The 18,641-nt window shown below is 42.9% G+C and overlaps 1 protein-coding gene across 1 annotated transcript; it reads right to left on the bottom strand.

Moving 5' to 3' along the window:
• Positions 1–10,340: 10,340 nt before the first annotated feature.
• Positions 10,341–13,143, bottom strand: LOC112173265 (cyclase-like protein 2). The gene is made up of 8 exons (XM_024310862.2): positions 13,054–13,143; positions 12,437–12,730; positions 12,179–12,223; positions 11,913–11,985; positions 11,661–11,758; positions 11,410–11,480; positions 10,864–11,007; positions 10,341–10,648 (listed from the first exon to the last, which is right to left on the bottom strand). The coding sequence occupies exons 1-7, from the start codon at positions 13,136–13,138 to the stop codon at positions 10,882–10,884; spliced, it is 792 nt and encodes a 263-aa protein (XP_024166630.2). The 5' UTR covers positions 13,139–13,143; the 3' UTR covers positions 10,341–10,648; positions 10,864–10,881.
• Between the last annotated feature and the right edge of the window lie 5,498 nt (positions 13,144–18,641).

Genomic DNA, 18,641 nt, shown 5'->3' with positions numbered 1-18,641 from the left:
TGGTGGCACCTGAAGCCTCTTTCAAAGGCTCAGCTTCGACCCACTTGGTGAAGAAATTAGTAGCGACGATGATAAACTTGTGATGGAGAGAAGAGTGGGGGTGAATCATCCCAATCAAGTCCAGTGCCCAGCCTTGTGCAGGCCAAGGTTTAATAATAGGTTGCATGGGAATATTGGGAATGTGCTGGACTGGACCGTGTGCCTGACAGTCTTGGCATCCTTTGGCGAAAGCGATACAGTCCTTCAAAATGCTGGGCCAATAATACCCATGTCTCCTGATGAGCCAACGCATCTTAGGTCCCGCTTGATAGGCTCCACATACTCCTGTGTGTGCTTCGCGCATTAATCGTTTCGCTTCACGGCCATAAACACATCGGAAGTCAATGCCATCTTCCCACGCCGTCTCAGCTCGTCACCCCTGAGGAAGTAATTTAAGGCAAGAAAGCGAATCTTCCTGTCTGCTGTAAGAGCTGGTTGTTTGAGGTAATCGATCAACGGAATGCGCCAATCGATGTCAATAGGCTCTAGGACAGCGACGACCGGCTCATCAGGAGGGTCAGGCCGCGTGAGCCATGAAGGCAGTGTGCGGCACTCGACTTTCAGAATGCGCTCGCGAACCCCGTACTTCAATGTAATGCCTATAGCCAGTTGAGCAAGTTCATTGGCCGCGAAATTGCGCTCGCGAGGGATGTACTCCAAATCCGCGTCATCAAACTGATCCAAAAGCTCAATGGCGCGATTCAGATATGGGACGAGCAAATAGCTTGCACATCTGTATTTCTCTTGAAGCTGATTGATCACGAGCAAAGAGTCGTTGCGTACCTGAACATCTCTTACTCCCATTTCCAGTAAGACTTCTAGGCCAATAATAAGGGCCTCATACTCTGCTTGGTTGTTTGTACACTTAAACTCCAATTGGAAAGAGTAAGAGAAACGATCGCCCGCTGGGTTCTCCAGGACAATTCCTGCCCCTGCTAATGTTTCAGTTCTTGAGCCATCAAAAGACAATACCCAGGGTTGCAAGGAGACTGTGGCTTGATACCATATTGCGTACTCTGGAATGCGCGCCAAATCTGATCGAGTGGTAGTTACGGTTGCTATCTCTAACTCCTTCACTGTGGGGATATCCAAGATAGGGTGATGTGCCAGAAAGTCTGCGATGTCATGTCCTTTCACTGCTTTCTGGGGAACTTATTGTAGCAAGAACTCGAACAGGGCCAATACCCACTTGCCAATGCGGCCTCTCAGAATAGGTTGCGACAGCATGTACTTGACCAGATCGGTCTGAGCGATGATGCAAGTAGTAAAGGATAACATGTAGTGCCGCAACTTGCATGCTGAGAAGTACAATGTAAGACACAGCTTTTCCATTGGAGTATACCTGGTTTCACAATCTGTAAGTGTCCTACTGAGGTAGAAAATGGCGTGCTCGACGCCTTCCTTATCATCCTGGGCGAGTAGGCTGCCAATGGAAGCCTCAACTGCTGAAATATATAACTTCAATGGAAATCCAGTTCTCGGGGGAACAAGCACTGGCGGACTCGCAAGGTAGGCCTTGATTCTATGGAAAGCCTCTTGATGTTTAGGCTCCCATACAAACTCATTCTGACCTTGCAGTTTCAGCAATGGAGAGAAGGGTTGGATTTTACCTGCAGAGTTAGAGATGAAACGTCTCAGAAAGTTGATCTTACCCAGCAAATGCTGCAATTCCTTTTTCGTTCTTAGAGCGGTTGCATTGATGACTGCGCTTGCCTTGTCTTCAGGGACCTCAATCCCTCTCTGATGGACAATGAATCCCAGAAAATCTCCTGCTTGAACTCCAAAAACTCATTTAGCGGGATTCATTCTGAGCTTGTGTTGCCGCATGCGCTCGAATACCTTTCTGATATCAGTGATGTGGTCTCCTCTCTGTTGAGACTTCACAACTACGTCATCGATGTAGACCTCTAAAATCTTCCCCAAGATGTCATGGAAGATCAGGTTCATGGCTCTCTGATACGTTGCTCCGGCATTCTTCAGTCCAAAAGGCATAACCACATATTCAAAAACTCCCGCGAAGCCAGGACAATGGAACGCGGTTTTATGTATGTCTTCTTCTGCGACCGGAATCTGGTGATACCCTGCGGTGCCGTCCATGAAGGACAACAATTCATGTCCTGCTACGACGTCTACTGATTATACGCATTTATATGCGTGTAATTATATCTAAAACACTAGAATTAAGCTAATCCTCATGTCAATTAATATGTAATTAATCTATTTTTATTTACTTTGTAGAAAATAAGCGGAATTGCGGAAACGAGAGAAAATGGTTCCAAATTGGAGCAAATTGGAGTTTCCGACAAAAGAACGAAAAAGTCAACGCGGGTCAACCGTAGTCAACACCATCAAGAGAGCGGAATCAAACCATCTCTGATAATGTGTGGAAGTGCGTTGAGGTAGAAGAGAAGAAAGAAAAAAAATGGGGAAAAGAAAAGAAAAGAAAATAATGCAGCTTAATTAATTAAGTTAATTAATCACTTGATTAATTAGCTTAATTAATCAAGCTTTGGTTGAACTGTAGAAGCCATGCACGTGCAGGGGGAGGGGAGCCACAGCCGCTTAATTATGGTCCAATTAATCAATAGGTGCAGCCATTCAATTTTTGACACGTAGCAACCTTAGCTCCTCTCTTCTCTGCAAAGATGACTCTCACCTCACATGCTTTCACGTGCCTATTTAACCCTCAGACTGCAGCACCATATATAATCATCCCTTCACTCTTCGACAGAGAACCCTATTCCCAGGGAGGACGACTCTCTTTCTCTCAGACACCAACAACAGTAGCCGCACCCTCTCTCTCTCACTCCACACCATTTTCCTCTACACCAAGAACTTCCTCACCAAGATCCACTCCACCTCACCAAGATCCATTTTCCTCCTCACTAAGATTATTTTTCTCCTCACCAAGATCCACCATCACCTCAACAAGATTCACCACACCAAAATTCCATCAAATCCTCATCAATTTCTCAAGGGATTTCAAGAGGCATCAAGATTTGAGATTGGGTATAGTGGGAAGCCATCAATCAAGGCTTGTCATAATTGCTCCATAGCAATTTGTGACTTGTTCTTGTTACTTCTCACTCTTCTTCACCTTTACCTATTTAATTGATGAATATTGTTGTTGATTTGTGGATGGATTGTGAGTAGTCTATTTAGGAAGCTAGGGTTTGAGCCCTAGCATGGATTTAATGTAATAAATATGTTTTGATTTAATGGTTTTCAATTTCGTGTTTGGCGTATGTTCTATTCTATAATATTTGGCTTAGATGCATGCTTAGGAGCTTGATTAACTCTTGAATGTGTAGATGAGCATGTCTAGAACAAATTAGGGGACCTAATCACTTCTCTAATTCATGGCTAGGACACTTGTTTAGAACATGGTTAGTTACAATACCAATTTCGATTGCCGTATTGGCTAGCTTGGGAACCTTGATTCTAGGACTCTTCGCCTTTTGGTGCAACTAGAGGCCCTAACAAGACTCTAGATTGTCCCAATTGAGTTTCTACGACCCTTGATCCGGAGTAGGAATACTCTTTAAGGAATCTATTGATCCATGAGCCTTGAAAAGCCTTGGGTACGATTCTTGATGCCACTATGAATTGAATGACCATTGTCCGAATATATTTGTGCATTAAATTTGGCTAGGAGGATACCCTAGTGACCTAATTTCCATTTCTTGATTAGTTTCTATTATCTTTATTTTTAATTTTAATTTTAATTTTCAATTGTCAATTTTATTTTCTTCGTAATTAAAAAAATCAATTTTCACAAACCACTTTCATTGTCCATACCATTTGGTTGTGAGCTTCCGCATTTATTTGTGGTTCTCTTGACCCATTTTAGGCTTGGTTGTTCCGAGCCGGGTATGTAAATAGCTTGGTGCTATTTTTAGGTTTTTTTTGTTAATTGTTAGTGACTTAGTAATCGGCATAACCAAGGATTGAAGTTACCTTTTCAATCCCCGTGGTACGATAATTTCGGGTCTAAATATTTGCCACTTCTTTGATGACCGTGCCCTTATTGCGCGAAAGTTGCATTCAAGCACTCAAATCATCTACCAACATATCCGCGACCGGCATGGGGTAGACATCTTTAGGTGTAGCGATATTAAGGTCTCTGTAGTCTACGCAGACCCTTATCTTGCCATTCTTCTTGCGAACAGGCACTATATTAGATAGCCACTGATTGTATTTGGCTACCTTGATAATGCCCGATTTGTGCATTTTTTCGACTTCTTCTTTGATGAGGACTTGGGTGTCTGAATTCATTCTTCGTGGCTCTTGTTTCACAGGCCTCTTGTCAGGGAGTGTTGGCAGTTGATGGCAAACCAAGTTCGGTGACAGGCCGGACATGTCTTCATATTTCTCCGCGAAGCAGTCTTTGAATTCATGTAATAAGTCAATGAGCCTCTGTTTCTCGCTAGGCCCTAAGTAAGCACTGATAACCACTTCCATAGGTTCATTTGCTGTTCCGAGATTGACCTTCTCGGTAGTATCTCTGACCTAAGGAGGTGTGTCGTCCAGCGCTGCCGGAGCGAGCTGAATATCGACCTCATCTTCTTGTTCCTGTTCAGAGAGTGTTTCATTAACGGCCTCTAAGATCGCGACTCGATCATAGGCCTCTTTTTCCACTAAGTACGAAGATAGTCTTTCATACAGCGAGTGGAAGGCCTCTATCCCTTCCTCTGGAAGGTCGTAATCCATTAATCGTTTAAGGGCTTGGGCACAGCGTGGCCAGGCCTTTCCAAGCCTTCTTTTGCGAGCGTAAGCCCCCACTGTGCCAATTTAGAGGCGGTCACCCTTGTGGGGCGACCTTTGTCATCGATGCCACTGACCTGCAATGGAGTGATAGGCTCTAAATAGTACCCGACATCTACATAATTCGCGGAAACTGGGAATGGACGAGGATCCGCTTTAATCACCTCCGCTTTATCTGTCTCCCTGTTCCACATAACTAGTTCCTGATGGAGAGTTGACGGAACACAGTAGCTCCGATGGATCCAGTCTCTGCCCAGAATAGCACTGTAGGCCACATAACAATCTGTCACAAAGAAAGCATAAACTCCCTCAGCAGGGCCAACCTTGATGCGCAAGAAAAGTAATCCCAGGGTTTTTGTTACAGTCCCCGTGAAGTTTTTTAGGGTGAGGGATGTAGACTGGATTTTCTCCTTCATGATTCCGAGCAAGTGCATGGTCCTGGTAGTGATGACATTAACGGCAACTCTGGTATCAACCATGATCTTGCTAACTTTGGTGCCGCCAACTTCTGCTGTGATATATAAAGGTCTCATGTGTTGGACCATAGCAGGTGTTAGCTTGGTGAAGCTCATGACGAATTCTTTGCTGTGAGCATCCTCCGTTTCAAGAAACACAGCTTCTTCCACAGGTGTCGTGACTGCCGATGTGATCTGCAAGGGCTGCAAACTACTTTCCTCAGCTTCGACGTAGTCCTGAGCGGCGACCGGTAGCGCATACCGCGCGGGGAGTACGTAAACCATGTTGCAAGACGTGTCAGTCATATCTGTCTCCTCCATGTCATCTTCCAGATTAAGCTTGGGTTCGTTGACATGGGCGTCAATGTTGAATTGCTTAGCCAACCGATCTACTAACTACTCCTCTGTAAGGCCTTTTACCTCACACTGCTTGTGTTCTTGTATCACAGGAGCCTGCTTGGGCGAGTCTGACTTCGGTTCCCTTGCTGTGCTTACCTCTAGGGGAGCGACCACTACACTCTGGACTCTTTTTGGTCTCCACTGTAAAGTATCGGTAGTCTTGTCCTTGCCCCCCAGTCTCTCAAAAATCGAAGATTTAGCTTCTGGTTCTTCGCGAAACAACCTGCGCCTGACATGTGGTCGCCGAGTCGGCGAACTCTCTTTTCGAGCTGGAGGAGGTGTTCTCTCTTCAGTGATCCTGCAAAAAACACTGGGCTTAGATGCCCCTGTTGCTTGTTTCTGAAGGCTGCGGGGAGCCATTAATGGCTTAGCACCTAGTGCCTCCATCTCCTTCTGATACTGCTCAGGTGATTTGACCAATTGCAAAGGCTTGATCAGGCCCTGGTCAAGAGCCTCTAGCGCGCGCTTGGCTTCCCCAAACCTGCGCTGCAGTTTCCTCTTCCTGGAAGGGCTTATTTCCATTGCCTTCCCCTTTTCCCTGGTGTACCATTTTCCTTCCTTGATGGTGGCGGATGGAGCAGGTGGGATATAGGGCTTGGTCAGAATGTCCTTGCGCTCGTTCGTGGCCTTCTCCTCTTGTTTCTAAACAACCGCGGCCGCTCTCAGTTTCTTGAATAAATTGGAGTCCTTTGGGGATGGTGATGACTCCATTTTCTCTTTTTCTCTTGGGCTAGAAGGTTGATAGTTCCGCGATGGCGAGGCCCACTTAATGGGCGGGAGAGAGCCAAAATGAAATGTCTGGTCGACCTCTTCATGTGACACTTGGATGCCACACTCTTCTTTGCATCGCGAGCATAGGACCACGGGTGAGGCTTTTCCGACTGGTCTTGCTTTCTTCTTTGCAGGGGTTTCATCCTCAGCAGACTTTTCTTCTCGTTCCCTTGTACTCGAATCCAAGGTTGGTTTCCTCTGGTTCTGCTTGGCCCAATTCATATCGACCATATTGATCCCAGTGTCAGGAAAATGGTTCAAGTCTACGAGCACTGTCGCCGTTACTGGAGCTTCCACCTGCAAACTGCCGTTATTAAGCCATACCTGAATCTGGTCTTTGAGCTTCACACAGTCCGCGGTATTGTGATTCCACAGGTTGTGGAATTTGCAGTACTTCTTCCCTTTCAGCTGGTCTGGTCGAGGAAAAGGTCCAAAGTCGGTCTTCACCATCTTCGCGGCGATCATCTCATCCATAATCTTATGTGCCTTATTGGCATCATAAGTATATGTGGCGAATTCAGGTTTGGTGAAGGCCATCAATTTGAGCTTGACAGGCTCCTTGGAAATTTTCAGTTGCTTCAGGGCTGGATTCTTCCTCCCGGTTAGTTCATAAGCAGCGATATCATTCTCCTCTTCCTCATCGTCATCTTGAACCACTTCTTCAATGTGATAATGGTAGTAAGGGTCATAAGTAGCCGGCTGGTAGCTCAGGGCCACTACGGTGCGATGTTTTCCTGGTACATAAGTCCCTTTGGACGCATTCTTCCTTGCGTCAGTTTCTCTGAGGAGATGTTCAAAGCTGCCTACCTCTGTGATGAGCTCTCCCATTGACTGGATCATGCTGCCATGTTGCTTCTTTCGCTGACGAGGTTCCAAACCCTTGATCGCCAGTTTGACTAACTCTTTCTCAGGTAGGATGACATTCAGCTTGGCTTTCTGAATTTGGAAGCGCTGAAGATAGGCCACAGCGGACTCTGTAGGCTGTTGGGCCATCTGAGTGAGAGAAGCCAAGTCAACCTCAGGCTCAATGGCTCCAAAGGTTTCACGGAAAAGCTTTTCCATTGCGGGCCAATCCGCCACGGTCTCTGGCTGAAGTTTGGAAAACCATCTAAAGGCAGCTCCCGAGAGAGAAGTGCCAAAGATCCTACATTTGAGGATATCATCATTCTGGTATTGGCCGCATTGTACCCTAAACCTGGCCAGATGGGTAGCCGCATTCTCGGTGTCTTCTCCTGAAAAAGTAGAAAATATGATATTTTTATAACCCCTGGGAAAAGGCGCGAGCATTACATGCGGCGGGAAAGGTCCCTCATAGACCCCATCCACTTGGGTCCTAGGATTAGCCAGCCTGATCATCTCCTCTACCTCTTCACATCTTACATATTCTGGACCCGAAGGCGGAGGAGGGGGTGTTGCCACAGTATGGCGAGTAGCCTGCAAGGGTATTGCTTGGTTTAGAGTCACTGTCCCTTCTCCTACATGTACAACGTGGGTTGTAGCTGGTTGCTGAAGAGTCACTGTTGGTATGGGCATCTCTTTTGTTAAGGCTATTATCTTAATCGGGTTGCCAGCCTGGTCAATACCATAATAGCTTCCTGGCAGTTCTTGGTATACGTTTTCTGCCCCGTCGCTGTCGTATTGAACGAATGTGGTAGAGCCGGACGAGGTTCCACCAACTTTTGATGCCTGATGCTTTTGTCTGGTGGTCTATTCGCCTGACGGGGTGGCATTTTCTTTGCTGCCTCCAATAACCAAAGCTTGCTCTTTACTTTTCAGTTGCGTAGCAGTAACGGCTGTGGAAGGTGTAGCGGTATTGCTGCTAACCTTCTCTCGCTGGTTTGGCGGCACGTACTTGCCCGAACCAGATGGCTGGCCAAGGGAGCCGAGGATAGCATTAGGATCCCCTAAAGCTTTGTTCAATACTTCTCTTGCCCGGTTCAATTCTGCTCTTTGCATGGCCACCTCGGTTGCGAGGTTAGCGCCATCCTTGCGAAGACCTGCCATATCTAACGCAGTCTGCTTGGTTTGGTTCGTGATAGCCTCCATGATCTCTTTTTGGCACTGATTCTGCTCACTAGCGATACCTGTGGCATGAGCCCTTACTGCACTCTCTGATTGTGCGATTTGTTGCTTAGTATCTTCTGCATGTCGGGTAATGCGCTGGTCTAGTTCGCCTATGAGCCGGTCTGTTTTCGCGGTTTCCCTTTCAAAATCAGCGGCTATCTTCTTGCGATGATTTTCAATATTCTCCATGATGATCGCGAACCTCACCTCGGAGGTCGCTCCCTCTGGAATAGGCTTCGCAACGAAAGCCTCTCTTCCTCCACTTTCCACTGTATTGGAGACAGCGGTAGTGATGACAGGCTCACTGGCCTGATTAGTAGTGACATTCTGACCCTCAGTAGCGGTCGGGTGATTCTCTCCTCGTTCAGTTGACATATCGGATGATTGGGAATGACGAGAAAATCTTTGAGTCACTTGTTCTTCAGAAAGACCACGACAGTCTGCACGAGAATGCAGTCTGTAACTGGAGGTCTTATGCTTTGAGTAGTTAGCGTAAGCCTTTTGGTAAGGGTTTTCGCTCGACTTCCCAATGGCTACGTTCACGAAGAGACACTATTGTCCGTCCCACTGGGCGTGCCAAAATGTTTGGCTCCAAAACCAATTGGCGTGCAAACTGTCTCTTTTGAGCCTGTGCGCGGGTGTGCCAGCACCATGGGGTGCAGTCGTCGGGGGAGTCCCTTGACCTGATTTCTTCTTCAAGCACTGTGGACGAGGAGAGCACCAACCTCGCCACTAGGTTCTTCTCTAGCCTTCCGAGAAAGGACTTCTTGCCTTACGGATAAGGACTTTGGATGTGATCTCTTCGCGTCACCGAATCGATACTCAACGTTGTAGGCTGAGCAGAGCAATCACTGGGAAGTTTGGAGAAAGCACGGGTTTTGCTAAAGCGTGACTTTAGCTTCGCTGGGTTGCGAGGGCGTTACCCTTGCTTCGCTGGTCGAGAGAGTCTCGGTGGCAGTAGTACTGGCAGTCGGCTCGCGGAGAGACTAGGACTGGAAGCACGGTCGCCGGGTTGTTCTGGTGATGCTGACAGTCGGCTCTTGGAGAGACTAGGACTGGCACGCGGTCACCGGGTTTCAACGAGGTTGAAGGTTTGCTCCGGGGAGGCTTTGTAATCGCTGGGATTGATTGATTTTGAGAGAGCTCCTGCTCCTGTCCTTGAAACCTAGTATTTATACTTAGGGTTTTGACCGTTCCTTACTATAGAAGGATTATTGATTGAAGTTTCCTATTCAATTTCTGCTACTTGACTCTAATAAGGTTTCGTTTTCCTCATGGATTATGGAATGGGCGAAGCTGTAATCCAAACCTAAGTAGACTTATTTTTGGGCCGCAGGTATCGGCCCGCTGTGCTAAATCCACTAAAAGATCTTGCCAAAATTAATTTTGGGCTCAAACAGGTGGTGTGGGAGTTGGAGTTGGCGGTGTTGGGGTTGGAGTAGGCGGTGTGGGCGTTTTAGGAGGAGGAGGGTAATATATGGGAGGTGATGGAGTAGGAGTTGGTGCGGTAGGTGTAGGTGTCGGTGAAGGTGTAGTGGGAGATGTTGTGCCCCCAGAACAGATGGGTTTACATGACACACACTCAACTGTGCACTTATCGGGACAAAACTTGGGGCACACATGCACCAAATTGTAACAGTGCTTGTACTTCTCTATCAAACACCTTGCATTGCTAGGATTCTTGGCAATTCCCGGAGGAGTTGCTGCCTCGGTCATCATTCCCATCAGAATTAGGAAGATAATTGGAACAAAAACTAGCAGTTTGGAGAGAGCCATATTGAAGACTAAACCCCTCGAATTGATTGAGTATTCAATGCTTGAAATTAAAAAACCACTGTGAGGTTTAAAATTCTCAACAATCTAACTCCATATGTCAATTTTCTTTTGTTTCTTTATAATTTGGTTTGAAAGGGCAACTTTCATATGGAATTGTCAACTTATGAGCACGCAGTACAATTTCTAGAAGTTGGATTAGAGTATTATATTTTTTAGAGCCTGCAGTACCCTGTCTAGCAGTAGCAGATGCCATACACAACAGGCATAGCTCTGTCTCTATATATTAACAACAAGAGTACGAGAGAGAATTATCCATAACATCTACTGTTTTTTTATTCAGTTCAAACTTCAAAGCCTTTGTAGACCATCTCGATCAGCTCCTATAAATTAATTGGTAACGAGTTTTAATTAGTACATCATTCGAATTGATTCAAGATGCTACTAGCAGAAATGTGTTCTGCCATAGTTGAAACTATGATGAAAGCAGTTGAACAGTTAATTAAGCTGGTGGCCAACCTATAATTTGGTTTAAAGTTAAAGCTAGCTGTAGTTCAGTGTTTGCAACCAAGTAACTTAAATATATATACATATATACAATGGAATAGAGTCCGGATCATTTGATGAGAATGCATCTTGTTGGTGCTCCTTCAGCACCAAGCAACCTTAGAGGTAAGCAATGCACAGAATAATTTCCTGGTTTTATGCCATCAAGCTTTAGGCCTTCCACAGGTATGATTTCCTGAAACATAAGTTTAAACATTGAACTGCAGGGTATAATTAACAAATTAAATCCCTATTACATTTTAACGAAAGCTCAGAAAAGCATGGGCAAGTAGGTTTGGAAAACAAATTAAGTTCTTTGTAATGATAATTAACAATTCACATATGCGAGTCCAGTCCAAATAGTAAGTCTGTTGATTCGTTGCAAAAATGTTGACAGAATTAAAACTTACAGATGCCTAAATGGAACTCGGACAAAATTAATAGAGCTACCAAAATCATAACTTGGCCCAATAAACATAATGAAATACTTCCAAGAAAGATGACACATTGGTTTAAATAAGAAGCAGGCAAGCAGCTGTACTAGTATAGGGCTGTAAACTAGAAGAAGCTCTCTTTTCTATTGAATAAGAATTCTTACCCTTCTCTTTAGAAAAGCAATATGTGCCGGAATAGCTTCATCATAGGTAGCAATGGAAAAGTAATCAGTTCCTACATTCATAACAGATCAACAGGAGTGCATCAGATCAAGCACAGAAATGGATTACATGTAACTAATTACTGGAAAGTGTGGGATGAATTTATAAATGCAATCATCTGCTTGGGGTTGCATAGGTGATCAAGGAGAGGTTCAATCTTTAAAATTAGCTAAAAAATGAAGTAATGTTGTACCAACAAGTTTGATGTCCGTGTTCTTAACCACCCATTTCGCTCCATCCTCCGTGAATCCCACAAAGCTTGAGTCAAATTCCTTTTTATGCATAAGACCCCTAAAAATTGCAATTGATTAAGTTTCATAATGCATAAGAACAAGTTATAAGACGTACTCCATTTTTCTTTTCCTCTACGTGTGTTACAAAAGTACGTTATCAACAATTCAACATATAAGAACATAAGCAGAGGATCCGATTTCTCATGGTTTACCTATCAGTATTTAATGTCCTGAAAAGTACTCGGCGAGTACCCTTGGGAATATTTAACGACTCCATCACTTCAGCTGTGAAGGTAAGCCAAGAGCAAGTATTTCAAATACAGAAAAATTGAAACCAGTTTCTTGAAACATGAGATACAAAAGTGCTAGAACAATCTAAACATTTTGATAGTAAGAAATTGAACAAAATTGAAACTGCTTACTGGAAACATGGGGAATTTGAAGTATATACAGAGAAGTCGAAGTAAGAAATGCGCACCAGTTAGGTTGCTATCCCTGGGAACATCAACAACAAGGGCAGGGCCTATTCAAAGGAGTAATGACCAGTGAGCATTGAGAATAATCATCAACAGATTACCTAAAGAGCACTACTGTTTAGAAACTTTTAACCCATTACGTGAGTGACCAAAGTGATATATTTGAAATTTGAGTAACCAAAGTGTCGAATGACTCATAGGTGAGTGACCATTTGTGTAACTATTTCAAAAAAAAAGAGAGGCCAAATATGCATTATTACCATTGAGTACCTCCAAGTCAAGCTGATCTACATCAAACCCAGCATCATAGTAATCATCAAACACATGGCCAGGGGCATCAACATGGGTTCCGGTGTGAACAGGCAGCTTGAATTCCGAGTTGTTGGTAAGTGAACCATTCTTCATGCTCAGTTGGAGCCAGCGGAAATGTCCGATCCCAAGCTTTGAACCATACACGGGAATCTCCGGGGTGTACCTGTGGGTGATGTCAAAGATTCTCCCATTGCCGTATACTTCCCTCCTAACGGGTTTTGAAGTGTCGCCGGGACCGTATCCTGAGGAGGAGGAGGAGGAAGCAAGGAAGAATAAGCAAGAAAATGTGAGAAAGAGGGGATGGAGAAGGGGTCGGTTCATGGTTTTGGCCTTGGTGGAATATTGAGTAGGCTGTGTAATTTGAGTTGGTGAGAACAAAAGTGATATATAGGAAGGTAGAGGACTGGAGAAGTGGAGGTAATTTATGCACGTTATTTTCTCACTGTTCCACGTTTTTCGATCCAAAATGACAGTGTGGTCCTCTTTTAGGTAAGTCCTAATTATTGATACTCTCTTTGGGCCAAAAAGAAAAGAAACGAAAAGATCGAAAAGAAAAAATAAGTACCTTGAGTGTGAAAATGGCTTCTAGTTGAGAGTAAAGTAACAACAAAAGAGCTTCTTATTTTGTGAAACTTACTAGCTTGAAACATTGCAAGTTCAGCTCGATCCGTGCAGTTTGGAGCAGTGAAGTCCATTTATGCATTAGCATTAGATTCCCAACCCTACATGCAATATTTGGTATCAATTACTTTAGTCCATTTATGCATTAGATTCCCAACCCTACATGCAATATTTGGTATCAATTACTTTAGTCCATTTATGCATTAGATTCCCAACCCTACATGCAATATCTGGTATCAATTACTTTAGACAAAACTTCTCTGGGAATTTTGGATTTGGTTCTAACTTTTATTTTTCGTGCTTTTTTTGGGTGAAATAACAGTATGAGTCTTCCAGTTCCAAGTACACCCACTAGATTTTACACCCAGCAAAATCATAAAATCTCCAACTACACCAATCAAGGCTTGAGGGCAGCCGCACCGGCCCTTATTTAAAAAAAAAAAAAAAAACTACACCAATCAAGTTTCCAATAATACCCTTATTTTTAATTAAACCCAGCAAAACCCATTACACCTGGCAAAATCTAAATCATTGATGAAGATAAACTCCACAACAAAACTTTTGTTCTTCACCCAAACTTTTATTTGTCACCTAACCTAATTTGATGAGAATAATGTGATTGATCTCATTCATGGCTTTGGGTTGACTCAATGACCTATCTTAGTTCTTGACGCAGTCGGAAAGTAATCTTAGATTTACAAGCAATAAACCTAAACAAGAATTCTGGAGTCCACAAGAGATAAATGAGAAAACTCTCAATTTGATTGATAATATGATAAAAGATAGGTTATGTAGCCGTTTAAGGTTGCTTATATATGAGAAAAGAAACACTAGGGCGACTAACAATGAAACCCTAAACCCCACGGGTAAAAACAAAACAAATCCAAAACAAACTAGAAAGCCAAAAATTCTGAAAAATAGTAAATTGCAGTTTTGAGGCCCTAAATGACCCCTAAAGCCTGAAAAAACCTACACGTCTTGGCAAAGCGATGAGTTTTGTTCCTGGCGTCGTTCCCTTTCTGGAAAGGTATAGCAATCACGATTCGGACACCGAATGTCAAAGTTGTAGCAAACCAGGTTTTCCTCATTTTCCACGATCGAGCTGTTCTTCAATTCAGATCGCCATTCGTTCTACATCAATTCTAAGGTATAAGAGAGGCCTAATCAAAATTCGATCAATCATTTTTATAGTTTAAAGTAAGGAGTACTCTTATAGCTTTATAGTAATTAAGTAATATATAGTGACATATCAACAAAACCACTCTCAATGCAAAGACATATAAGACAATTAAATCAGTTTTCCACTATATTGATAACTAAAGATAAAATCGGCAACACTTTGTTTCATCCTGCTGCTAGGAAGTTGTGTCCATTTGGCGAAGCAACCGGCTTGCCTCCTTGTTAGGCCACTGTCACTACTGCTCAATCGCTAACCACCAGCCTCGCACCTCTCCAAGCAACACCCCCGTCACTGCTAAACAGTCCAGTCGAGACCAATATGGAGGAACCCATCTCGTAAGCTCACCCCCCTACCGCTCAGGTTGCTAGAAGGATCGGCACGTCTGACGATGACAACATCCCAAGACAGCACATGATCCGGGAGAGATTTGTGACCAAGTGCGTGAGGCGCATTCTAACTTTTCCTTGTGTTAGAATTGTGTACTGTACTGATTTTTTCTTTAACCTTGATTGATGACAATCGAACGGAAAAACAGAACACTGTAGAGTAGCACTAGTCCAAACTATCTTCAATGAGGGTAGAGGTACGTTGTGGTGGTTCAACTCCCACCCAAATCAGCCGTAAACTAAGACTAAAACAAACTGTGTTATGCAGTGTGCATGCAACAACAATACAACATTACAACTCTTGGGGCATACCCCCAACTATAAGACAGGCCTGAAACTTGACTTATACTTCCATTTTTTTTTTTTTATCGAAAATTCTAAAGCTAGGGCTTTGTCTGCTCCTAGTCCTAAAGTGGTTTATCGTGGTCCAACTTTCGAGTTCTATCCCAGGGAAAGTGCTAGGGTAGTCTGGTGGCCGGGGTTATGAGTTTCATTTGATCTTGATATATATAGTAGCCTTACGTCAGAGGAAGCCTACGCTATCCCCTTGCTGAGAGCAGATCGGGGTGAAAGCGAGATGAGGAGCAGGACGTGTCTTCAAAAAAGCTCAACCTGAGCTTGGCAGTGATTCGTTCTCCCATGGACTCTGCTTGCCTTGGTTTGGATACCAGTAACTAAAATTTTGGTATATACAGGGTGAAGATAATCAATTCCGTGGTTGAGAGTCAATTGCCTGCTCAATCTGGCCTATAGTTGATATTCGTTAGTTTTGGCCTGTAATTTCTTCCCTGTTATAAAGTGAAAGAGCATTTTTATATATCTTCTCCTCGTGTAATCGCCCACCATATTAGAAGATGCGATTTCACTACAGGGTATGACAAAGACAAAATATAATTTTTAACAACTCACCAAACCATAAAAAAATGTGGTCTACTGCATGTGAACTCGTTTCCTTGGTCGATATTACTTTCATCTTTTGTTCTTGATTACTCTAATTTGAAGGATTCCAATTAATTAAATTCAAAAATTCATGATCGACTTTCTATTATGTTCAAACTACTACACAATCTTTATCAACTTTCTAGCACACAGTACATTTTCCTTGCAATCTCCATTTGACTAACTCTGATTGACAGATTATTTGTGTTGTATATGCATGCAAGATATACATGTTATTACTAATTCTACTTATTTTAGTATGTGGGGGATCTTGCACCTTTACTGTGATTTTTTTTCTCTTCACGGTGATCTTTTCTTAGTTACCACATCTACAACACTTAAACAACATGTTTGTGCAAAAAACATGCTTACATTAAGGGTCTCGAAGTTGACATTATAACATATCCTCAGAAACCATCATAAATTTCAGGACCGAGTATTGACTGACCTTCTTTTCGGACCAAAGACGAAATAAGAGTTGAAAACTTGATGGGATACAACCATGACCATGATCTATATATCTACATACAAAGACCGAAAACGAGGATGAAGACCCGTATAAGAAACGATAACTTCGTTTTGCATTTGAAAAAGTTATCCTCAAGATCGATGCGCTTGACCTCGAATTCTTAAATGGTAACTAGTATAGCTATTAGCTAGCAGCCTCTTACTTAATTGATTACTCTTGGTCAATATCATTTATAGTATTGAGGATTGGTGATGGTTAATGCTATACTCTTAACTCTTGATATAGGTCCTGCACTGGTGGTTGATGTTCCGAGAACTGGTATGCTCAACAATGTTTGAATTTGCTCATCACAGTATGTATACACACATTAAGCATTTTATTGCAATAAAAGAAAAAGTCATTCGGAAGGAGCTATTCAAGATCTGAGGATTCTCTGTTAACATTACAAAGCTAATTAAATTGTTTGTTTAGTTTTAGACTATTACAATTCACGTATAGATGTCAACAACTCATGAGTTAAAGGAACAAAATGCATCATGAGTTAGAATTTTGTCTCTGTTCTGAATATGTTATTGATTCTTAGTCTCTTAATTAGTGTAGTGTAGTATGTTACTATTTATTATCCTTTTGTAAATTTGAATGGAGATTAATAAGTGACTTGAACATTTATCAGCTGAAGTCATGGAGGCTTTAAATATTCCTAAAGTGGTGCGTCGTGTGCTTTTCAGAACCCTAAATACCGACAGGTATGATATCTTACTTTTTTCATTGGGTAGAACTAAATTAATCAACTGCATGTAAGCATGTTGTTAGTCACCAAGGTAATGGCTAAATTAATTATAACTAGCCTTAGCCTTATGCAAATAAGAGAAAGAAGTAGGAAATTGTTCTTCATAGAATACGTATTACCAGTGTAAGGAAAATACTTTTTTACGTTTTCAGGAAGCTTATGTGGAAGAAAGAGTTTGATACAAGTGCTGTAGGGCTTATGGAGGATGGGGCAAAATGGCTGGTGGACAACACAGACATTAAAAGTCAAACAGAACAAAAACAAAGAGAAAGTTTGGGAATTTCTGATGTATTGATCTTCTCCAAATATGGAGTACATATACAGTGTATACACATTCCTAATAGGAAACTAATTACACCGTGATATTCTCCCCCTTAACTACATGATATCCTCCTTAACTATACAATCCTAATTATACTACAATTCCTACAATTATGGAGAGTGACTCACGCCAACACTCCCCCTCAAGTTGGAGCATACAGATCACGGATGCCCAACTTATCAAGTGAGTCACAAAACGCCTTGCTAGAAACTGCCTTTGTAAGAATGTCCGCCAACTGCTCCTCAGTAGGTACAAAAGGAAAAGAGATGATTTGTTGATCCAGCTTCTCTTTGATGAAGTGTCTATCAACCTCCACATGTTTTGTGCGATCATGTTGGACAGGATTATGAGCAATTTCAACTACAGCTTTGTTATCACAGAATAAGGACATGGCTTTCTTCTGCTTGAACCCCAAATCCCTCAACAAGTGCCTTAACCACAACATCTCACAAACTCCATGAGCCATTCCTCTATATTCCGCCTCAGCACTAGAACGAGCCACCACCTTCTACTTCTTAATCTTCCAAGTAACTAAATTCCCAACTAAAAACGTAAAGTATCCGGAAGTGGACCGTCGATCAGTTATACAACCTGCCCAGTCTGCATCTGTATATCCCAAAACGTCCAAATGCCTATGCTTAGAAAACACCAACCCCCTTCCAGGAGCAGACTTCAAGTATCAAGATTCGAACAACAGCTTCCATATGAGCCTGTAGAGACGCTTTTGATCGGGGTTGTACGGCAGTGAAATTACCATAGCCGAGCCCAAAATCTTGTCCCCTTTATCTGAGTTAGCGAAGACTAGGCCCAGTAAACTTCGAAGGACCAGAAAATCCTGGGAAGCTTGCTGTTGTGTTACTCCCGGCAGCTCTTCTTCATGTTCACGACAGTGAATTAGTGTGCAACTCTAGTAAAGACTTGGCAAGATGTGCGTGGCGTGGGAGCTAGAAAAGCATGAGTTTCGGAAGAAGAGATTCCGACAATGGTATGATTTTTGGTTTTTTTTTTTGGTTAAGATTGATTGGGAGGAATTGATGGCTAGGGATTCAGAGATAGGGCTTGATCTCTTGCTTGATGTTTCTGGGTTGTTGTGGCTTCTGTCCTTCTAGTGGGAGAGTTGCTTGGGCAGTTTACTAGTTAGCTTCTGCCCCCTTTCACAGCAGCTATAACCATCGCTTTATAGAGTGGTGTTGGCTTAGGTCTGCTGCTGTAATCCTAGGAATCCTGCTGCTGCTGTGATTCTAGGAATTTTGCTGCTGTAATCCCAGGAATGATTCCAAGATTTGCTGCTGGAAAAAGGGAAGTCAAAGGTAGAGAATTGGTATTTGTGTAAAAGGATGTGGTATGGTATTTGAGATGTATGGTTTTTTAAGTAAAATGGTTTGGTGTTGGGTAAAAGAAATGTTGTCGTAATTAAGGGTTTTTTGGGTTCTTTCTTCTTCACTT

The sequence above is a fragment of the Rosa chinensis genome, chromosome 6 (assembly GCF_002994745.2).
Source record: "Rosa chinensis cultivar Old Blush chromosome 6, RchiOBHm-V2, whole genome shotgun sequence".
Lineage (NCBI taxonomy): Eukaryota > Viridiplantae > Streptophyta > Magnoliopsida > Rosales > Rosaceae > Rosa > Rosa chinensis.
This window is presented reverse-complemented; position numbering and strand designations above follow the sequence as displayed.